Consider the following 9738-nt stretch of genomic DNA (forward strand, 5'->3'; position numbering starts at 1 on the left):
CGATTTGAATATTTAATTTTATCGTTATTTTGTACGACTTTTTAGCATCGCGTAAATTGAGACCAATGTTGCCAGAATGTTGCACATTCTTTTATGACGATTATTTTATATTATAACTCGAATGTATATATAATTGAATATGTGTATAGTGTAAACATTTCGATCTTTAATTAGATTAATATATTTATTCATATTATCAATGTTTTATATATAGGCGCAGTAAAAGATGATCTAATTAATTATTAAAGAAATTGAATCATTTATATTTTATACACACACAATTTATATATACCTGTTATAATTTATACAAAACCTAATATTTCTTTCACCTAAAATCAGGAACAAAGAGATATTCTAAGAAATATCAAAAAAAGTTATTTATTAACGGGAAAAATTGGTTATTTGTGTATTAACAAAATTAATAACCTCTTCCCGAAAAAATCCTTTGTACGCTAATGAATAACGGTAACGAGTGACATTTAAAAAGTGACTTTGGCAACCCTGAGGGGGGATCCATAGATTTGATTTACATACATAGCCCGTTTTATTTCTCTTATTTTGCCACACATATATACACATACATACATTATAATATACATATATACATACACACCTATACCTTGTGTAGTTTGTTGTCATCTCAGAAAGCCTATCATCTATAATAGAAACGTCCAAGCAGATTCGACTTGTATAGATAGCTGTTTTATTTATCTCTTATTTTGCCACATACACCTCATTGTTGTATAATCTTATTATCTCTTATTCACATTACATCAAGTCAAAAATTATATATTTACGCACAACAATTCAATGTCGATAGAATATAGCACGAATTATCTCACTGTCATTATCACATAGAATATATGTTACAGTTGATAATACGCGATTGAAACGCATTGTCTCTAAATTTTAATAATAATATGAAATCGTCTTAATCTCATGAATATCATGAATATCACGCTTATAGTACAATTTCTCAAAGATTATGCTTTTTAGCTTTGCGCACTTTTCGTAACAGTTGATTCGCGTCAGCGAATTATACAGTGCATTGTGACTGACATCAATGTTAAAATTAAACGTGTACAAGCTCGATTTTTTATTTTTTATCATTTATTACAGTCATAGGAATCCATCTGAAAGTCATATTTTTTATTTTTTTATTTTTTTGTATCGGCTGTTGCGAGATCTTTCAGAACGCGTATAATGTACGAAAAATTCTTTCTATTCGGAAATTAAATTGTGTTGCAACTAACTTGACAAAGAATATATCACGTGCGTGTTTGATGAAAATAATATCGGGGACACACGTATTTTGTGGATAAAATAGACTTTGGCTGTGTATCTCTTTTAAGGAATTTCCACGTATATAACGTCATTTTTTAATTGTAATTTTTCGTAATATTTCGGACGATTCTTCGCGACATGTCGTGAATTATTGTAATTTGACAGCTTGACGAAACGATATCGCACGCGCGTTTGGTGAAAATAATGTCGAGGACACACGTATTTTGTGGGTAAAATAGACCTTGACTGTGCATCTCTTGTAAGCAACCTCCACTTATACAATGTAATTTTTTAAATTGCAATTTTATATAATATTTCGGACGATCCCTCGCGACGTGTAAGTTCGAACGTAACACATCTTCAAAATTTCCTTAGTTTCCTGGTTTCCTTCTTGGTGGATGCGAGAGGTGGTGCGATGCGCGGATGCAGACACAGTGGCGTCCGCGTGATTGTTCCACCGCGTAAGGCTGCGATGCCAATGCGCGTCACATGCAGATATCTGAGGAGAGACAAATTGACCAACCCACCGCCCTTGATGGAGGGAGAAGCGTTGGCCAGCCGAATCCTTGAATTGGGTCCTGTGGGTGCAAAATTTCTGGGGTACGTTGCACATTTTTTTATAATTTTATTTGGACATTTGGACATTTTTTTATAATTTAATTTTTTTATTTTGATCGCCTGCGGTGTTACACATTTATTACAAATTTTTGAACTAATAATAAGTAAATTAACTAAAGACTTTTTGATATAATATTTAAAGCATTTGAGAGGTAGTTAAAAATTATATGAAAATTGAATAATAAAATGAAAATGTAACTTTAACTTAATTTAAGTGTTAACTTACTTAATTCAGCTTAAATATTACTTTACTAGTCTTGATTTTATTATACTATTGCTTTTGGCGATAGATTTTTCTAAAACATTACAAAATTTTTCGTGTGCAGTCCCGTTATCATAGAGGTGCCACATTTCGCGTCACTGCGCGGAAAGGAACGGGAAATAGTGATTCTACGATCAGACAACGGAGAGACTTGGCGTGAGCACACTTTGGAAGCCAGCGAGGAGGCTGTCCAGGATGTGCTTAATGAGAGCTTTGAGGGAGAAGGTACAATTCAAATCACGTCCTTTCCGCGATTTCTAATAATACAACAAATACTAACAAAGTTAGGATAGCTCTGATATATATCTATGCCATACCTATCGGAACTTTAATTTATTAAGTGTTATTTATTATATTTAAAGAAAATTAACTAAATTAATGAAACCCGCATACTATCTATATTATATATAATAATATTAATTTTTTTATATTTGAAAAAACTTTAAAAATTTCTTGCATTTTTTATTATACATTTCATAGAAGTGGGTAAATACGATAAATACTCATGTTAATATGATAATGAAGTACAATAAGTGTAAAACAATAAACAACTGAAAATTACAATACAATACTCATATAACATAAAGAAAGGCATATAACAGAGTAGTTGCGAGCAAATTATCTTTACTCTTTTTATTTTTTCTGATTTCTGCGGTGCAAACTATCCATGCGCGACATAAATATCGAAGTTACCTTAACGAATACACCTTTTCAGAGTTAAGCCAGCTAGAGGATCTCCAGACGTCTCGTATCGTTAGGATACTCACTGTAGATTTCCCACATTATTTCGCGGTGGTATCTCGCATTCGGCAAGAAGTCCACGCGGTTGGTCCCGAAGGCGGCACCGTGTCGTCATCCGCTGTACCACAAGTACAAGCTGTCTTCCCACAAGCGGCCCTTACTAAGAAGATCAGAGTCGGTCTGCAGGTATATATTTTTTTTTCTTTTTCCTTCACCAATTAAATGTGATGCATTTATTTACAATAGACGAAGAAATTAGCTATTTAAATTTCCCAAAATTCTTAACTATCTACGTAACTCTCTTTGTAATAAATTAGAAATTTGAAATGTTGATTTAAAAAATAAATAATCTATAAAAAAGTTTATCTAAAGGTGAATTTTTTACAAATTACTTTCTATACTTAATAAAATTATTGTTACAGGCACATCCTATACCAGCGGATCTCGTGGCTAAGTTACTCGGAAACAGAGTGGCCGTGTCACCGATCGTTACCGTCGAACCAAGACGAAGGAAGTTCCATAAGCCGATAACTTTAACTATTCCAGTACCACAGGCGGCGAATAAAGGCATGATCAACCAGTATTCCGGGGATGCGCCGACTCTGAGACTCCTGTGCAGCATAACTGGTAATATATGCTTGCACGTAACATTGTAGAGCAGCATACCGTCTTACTGGAGAATCTCTTACCGATAAACAACTAAAACTATACGCCATATACACCTTTGGTGTACATATACGCTCTTGCCAAACTTACGTTATTGCTCATACGGGTATCGATTTATTGTAGTTTAGCAGGCATGAACGCAATCGGTAGACTCGTCTCTTCTCAGGTCACTCGGGACTGCGAACCAAGTATCATACATTGCACGAGAAGATTGCTTAAATGGTAGCAGCACTTTTGCAACTCGTTTATGTTTAGTATGGTAAACAGTTTGTATTGATTCGTGACTTGCACCAGTGTGTAAAGAGTTCCAGTATGAAATTTTTACTTGAATGAGAAAAATCGATTTATGTATGTGAATGAAAAATATGTCATGTTTTTGTTGTAAACGATTTCGTCGTCCCTCGTATCATCGACAAATGTGTCCCAAGGACTTTCGGATAGAGATTTAAAAGGGAGATGGTAGCTGCATGTCTCATAGAAACATTTCGTTAAGTATCATTATTGTATACATATCTTGTTGTGATTCATTGTTAATGCTTGCATATTGTTAGGATTGAGTCATTTAGGTATGGATTATCAATTAAAGTAGATAACATTTTACTATACTTAGCCTATTGTTAACTTCCAAGTTTTTGTTTCAGAACATTCTGGTAATCACTTTAGTAATTCGCGATTTATATGAACCTTGTACTTAATATATATATACATACGTACATATATATATATATATATATGTATGTATATACTCCCTCTCCCCCCACATACACACGCACATATTCATATCTATATATTGGATTGTATAATGTCTTCTATAATACGCAATCTTATAATCTAAAAGAATTTATATCGTTATAACAATATTACATATACTCTGTATACACCGAATACTATTTCACATTTAAATTTATTTTAATTACAATCTATGGAAAATATGTTTTAAGTATTTCTATACAACACTTTTAAAATTAGTTTTAAAAAATATTATACGTAAAATTATTTCTATCATCTCATTTTTTTTTAATTTAATATTGTTACATTAATCACTTTTTTCATAAAATGATGATCACATTGAATAATATTTTGCGATGTCATTTTTTTGTTATTTAATTCTTATCTTAAATCCATACACCTACAATTGCTTTCTACACATTTTGTATATAGTGCTTTCTTTTAATTTTGCAAGCATTATCATTTGATCGGTCATGTATCTATTTTTATATTACACTTACACATTGATAAAAAGCACTTAACAACGCACTTACAGCGACCGTTTTTAAATGCGAAATTTTTTTGGTCTGGTAATTATCGGTCATTCATATATCTAGTATTATTTTTATGCATATGATTTGTAGAGAATTGTTAATTGCTAGTATTTAATTTCGGTCGTATGAAAGTATACTACACACATTTCACTTTTGTCACCTGTGCATTTCTAACACGGACATATTTTAATAATGTTATTGGACTTGGCATGTATGTCGTTCAGGGGGTCAGACTCGGGCAGTCTGGGAGGACGTCACAGGCTCGACGCCGTTGACTTTTGTGAAAGATTGCGTTTCGTTCACCACCACAGTTTCCGCCCGCTTCTGGTTGATGGACTGCCGTAATATTTCCGAGGCCACAAAAATGGCCACGGAACTTTACACGCATGCAACACATGTGCCCTTCATGGCTAAGTACGTTTTAACTGATATAATGTGACGTTGATTTTCATATTTATTTGTCAGTGACAAATTACAGATGTAAATTATACAGGAAGCAATTATTTTAATGTTTACTTTATGATAGATTTGTAGTATTTGCGAAACGGGTAGATCCATTGGAAGCGAGACTGCGTGTATTCTGTATGACGGACGACAAAGAGGATAAGACTTTAGAGCATCAGGAACATTTTACAGAAGTCGCAAAGAGTAGAGACGTTGAGGTAATTTTCATTAATAAAAATGCAGATTGTAAAAGCGTTTACGATTATTGTATGACTCCTCAGTTACTTAAGACATCATTAAATCTTATTTGATGCTGCAGGTTCTCGAAGGAAAAACGCAATATATGGAATTTTCTGGAAATCTTGTACCCGTTCTGAAAACGGGTGAACAGCTACAATTGCCATTCAGAGCTTTCAAGGAAAATAGGGTCCCGTTCACCGCGAGAATAAAGGATCCGGATGCCGCAGATATGATGGGTCGAATCATGTTTATGAGTGAACCTAAGGTTCCGAGAGGTGAATTGCCGCAGACGCCGATCTGCACGCTAAATATTTTGCTGCCGGAGAAGATTTCTCCAGATACCGCAGTCTCCGAACTGGATTTGTTGGAATTGTCAAAGAACTACAGCTTCTTACGCGATGGCGGAATAAGTACGTGAACAATATCTAATATATAAAATGAAAATTAATCACAATATATATTTTATCAAAGGTTTCTATTTTACACATCAAATATCATGTTTTTAGGTAGACCAGATGCTATACACAGAGCAACTATCCGTCTAACAGACATTGCTAATCTATTGGATAAGGATTGGGAGCCACTAGCAGAAGAGTTGAATATCTCACCCAACGACGTGGCCCTGATAAAACAAGAATACTCTGACAAACCCGCACAACAAGCTGCCGCCATGTTCAAAATCTGGCAGAACAGTGGAAACAAAGCTACAGGTAAGTTATGCTGCATTATACAATTTACTTACCTTTACATCATCGAAATAGCGTTGCGTGTTAATTTTCGATGAATGAAAGTTTGCAGTAGCTGCCTTGATAACCTTTAAAAAAACCTGTTTCTTAGCAAGGTCAATTAATTAGACACGCGCGCTATAGTTGAGTCAGACGTGAAGAATCCTAGCAACGTAGATATGTGATGATCTCACTAGACATTATTATGCCTCACATAAGTCTACGCGCTTCGTTCCCCTCTCGTTCTTTCCTGCTAATGGCATTGACTCGCACATAACGTGTTTCTGCATTCGGCAGAAATAACAAGCAGTCGTGATTCCGCAGTACGAGATCAGCAGTCGCGCAGTGAAAGTGATTAAAATCTGAGTGCCTTTTACCGTTTCTTTATTTCTACCGGTTTTACAAATCGCCGAATTATTCGCATCTCTGAATCTGTATTACGGGGATTATTTAACATTTTTCCGACATTCTTGCGATGAAGTAATACATTTTTAAAGACTACTGTTTTAAATTCCTTAGATTTTAGTTAATTTGTTTCTACAAAAAAATAGAAAAAAAAACAATGTTTATAACTTTATATCAGGAATTTAAAAATCAGAATCATTATACGAGTGAACTCTTGTTAATATTTCGGAGATGTCCTTGTTTACGTCCACAGTGTCCAATACATTCAGGTCTGTGCAAAATTAAAAAGAGAGCAAACGAAGATATAATTGGCTATAGATTTTGATGATATGAATATCAATAATAAGCCTGTTTTTTAACTACACTTTTTACATGATTTATTTTTTGTTCTTTTCCTCTCCTGTTGAAGAAAAAAGCAAAAAGATGAATTGTTCAAGAAGTTCAGATAAAAAAATCTTATATATGTTTGTTTTTAAAATTTGTTAACACTCGTGATATTTAAAATATGTATAAAACAGTTTAAAACATTAAATGTGTTACAATAAAAACGATATAGTAAATATTTATAATATGTTAAATTGTGCATTGTTATGTAACATTTATATTGAATGATTGAAATATATTACGTGTTGTCCTTTATTTATAGGAAACACGTTAGAAAAGGCTCTCAATAAAATTGGACGAGAAGATATAGTGAACAAATGTATCTTCAATGTTGAGTTAGTCACAGACGACGTTGAAAAAGCTGTGGCGAGAGTAAGACTGGATCAGCCGGGATTTGATTCGCTAAAGGAAGAATTAGGGCCGTCGAGAAACACGTCACTTCGCCGTGATGCAACTATGGATCCTAAGATGGACCCTGATTATGAAGAGCCTGATAGAATGAAGGTGCGTATTTTATGCAAATCTAGAAGAATCTACATGCATAATTGTAATGTAAATTGCCACGACGAAAACAAATCATCATTAACAAAAGATTCTATTTTATCGCTTGACCTTATTATTGTTACTTAGCGAACGCTGTTATTGAACGTAATTGAAGAAGATACTATCCGTTCACTTTATATCTTGTAACAACTCTTTTATGTATGCTACAACAGTTAAAAGGCTTATACACATAACAGTAATTTACTCAAATAACTACTTCTCCATAAGCGTGGGATTCTTATAATCGCTAAGATAAAACGCAATTCTCTCTTTGTTCCAGGATTCTGAATCGATCGAGGATCTCAGTATCACACGCGATAAACGTAAGTATAATAGTAATAACTAATAAACTTAATCTTATTATTACTCGCTCTTGCATTGCGTTTTAATATTACATATACAGTTTATCAGAAATGAAACAATATTATATTTTGATTTTTATTATATACATACAATACATACTGCAATTGAAAATGTGACATCACGGCTCACAATACTTGAATGAATGATGCACGTTACGCCACAACGCGTGTTATTTAGATGTGTCAAATACACAGAAACGAACACTTTTACTCGTGCTTACTTAGAAAACGTGTTAGTCAACGCTTGCCGGGCAATTTTAATGCGATCACGTATATTCGTCATGTATATTCGTCATGCAACGTCTCACATCAGCTCGTGTTATCTCCCTGTGTCTCTTTGTTTACGCATTTTCTGCACTTCACAGCCAAAGAGCACATCACAATCACAAACGGCACTGTATTCAACGGAACCTCGACCCCCATCAAAGACAAATACGCGAGCGACGAGAAAGAGCTCGGCGACATGATGGCTGATTACCTTGAGCACAAATGCCACACGACCGACACGATGAGCAAAAAGTCGCGCGACGAACTGGATGATCCGGAGAAAATACGCCAGAAAGCGATCGCCGATGCCAACAAGATAGTCTCTGGTAAGTAAGCTTGAAATGAATGGTGGGTTGAGGGGCCGTGCTTACTACTACTGGCAAAGAATCGGCAGCCGTTAATCAAATTTAGCGGAGCTATGTCACCAAATGCGGGATCACGCATTTATATATACATATGTTTAAAATTCAGCAGCATGATTGGATTAATGCTGCGGGCGCACGCTTGATCCTAGGGGATCGACTTACTCGTATTAACCATCCGTCGACGAACTGTGTTTCGTCATACTCGCTATAGACCTCGCTAGAAGATACCTTTCCTCTAGTGATATCGTGTTCATAGTTATGAAATGTATTTGCTTAAAAAATTTTCAAGCAATGCACGAGATGTACAATTATATTCCTCGAATAGCTTTATACATTTATTTGTGCGTTTGGCATTATTGTCTCCTCTCTACTATTTTTCGATAAATTTTCTTATATATTCTTATAGACGGTTATTTCTTCATTTGTAAAATTTGTAATTGTCACCGTTATGCAGTTACGTCATAACAAATGCACATACGTAATATTACTTATTTCATTATATTGGGATGTGGAAGCTATATGCCAATAACGTAGTTTCTAAGTAGATATATTTCAATGCTAATCTATTTTGTACATTGAATTTTCACTTATGACTTATTATCGTCGTTTATGAAGCAAGCTTTAATTTTTACGTAAGTATTAATAAAATCAACAATGTGCACGATCTTATTTCAGCGAAACGTTGCGGTCGAATAAACGCTAATACATGAATAAAAAATATTGTTACTATTAGGATCCGGATGTTCGTGCACGATCTCGTATCGCGCGCAGAGAATCGCTGCGTGCGAGGGAGTCGGATGCTCGCTAAATCCGGATCTATGTATTATTATTATTATTATTATTATTATTATTATTATTATTATTATTATTATTATTATTATTATTATTATTATTATTATGACATAATGATTCTGGACACGATTCACGTCAATGCATAAAATTTGTCAAAGCTTATAAAGTACACAGTACGTTTTGCAGAGTGCAAATAACGTACGAGCATTAAACATTTGTTTCTATGCCGTCGACTCACAGGTTCTGGAAGCCAATGCGGATTTCTTCGGAATTTTTTACCAGCTTGCTTTACTTTAATATATAACGAATTATTTTATTACGGCCTATCTCAAGCAGCTATTACTTATATATTATACAACAATTTTTATACCTCATTTA

General features: G+C 34.1%; 1 protein-coding gene across 26 annotated transcripts in view; it reads left to right on the forward strand.

Moving 5' to 3' along the window:
• Window positions 1-9738, forward strand: part of LOC105835668 (ankyrin-3) — a 111065-nt gene that overhangs the window by 67852 nt on the left and 33475 nt on the right. For 22 of the 26 annotated variants that reach the window (XR_004964263.1, XR_004964264.1, XR_004964261.1 and 19 more), the window contains 12 exons: window positions 1660-1884; window positions 2229-2389; window positions 2880-3091; window positions 3328-3532; window positions 4123-4137; window positions 5058-5247; window positions 5360-5495; window positions 5597-5927; window positions 6024-6227; window positions 7294-7535; window positions 7855-7897; window positions 8302-8529. Coding sequence is in view for 22 of the 26 variants with exons in the window: in XM_036290586.1 (XP_036146479.1) it covers window positions 1660-1884; window positions 2229-2389; window positions 2880-3091; window positions 3328-3532; window positions 4123-4137; window positions 5058-5247; window positions 5360-5495; window positions 5597-5927; window positions 6024-6227; window positions 7294-7535; window positions 7855-7897; window positions 8302-8529 (2192 nt within the window). In the remaining 4 variants the exon portion in view is untranslated. Of the gene's footprint in view, window positions 1-1659; window positions 1885-2228; window positions 2390-2879; window positions 3092-3327; window positions 3533-4122; window positions 4138-5057; window positions 5248-5359; window positions 5496-5596; window positions 5928-6023; window positions 6228-6571; window positions 6917-7293; window positions 7536-7854; window positions 7898-8301; window positions 8530-9738 lie in introns of those variants that run through there. The other 4 variants (XM_036290591.1, XM_036290607.1, XM_036290595.1 and 1 more) reach the window with 3 other exon arrangements.

The sequence above is a fragment of the Monomorium pharaonis genome, chromosome 8 (assembly GCF_013373865.1).
Source record: "Monomorium pharaonis isolate MP-MQ-018 chromosome 8, ASM1337386v2, whole genome shotgun sequence".
Classification (NCBI taxonomy): domain Eukaryota; kingdom Metazoa; phylum Arthropoda; class Insecta; order Hymenoptera; family Formicidae; genus Monomorium; species Monomorium pharaonis.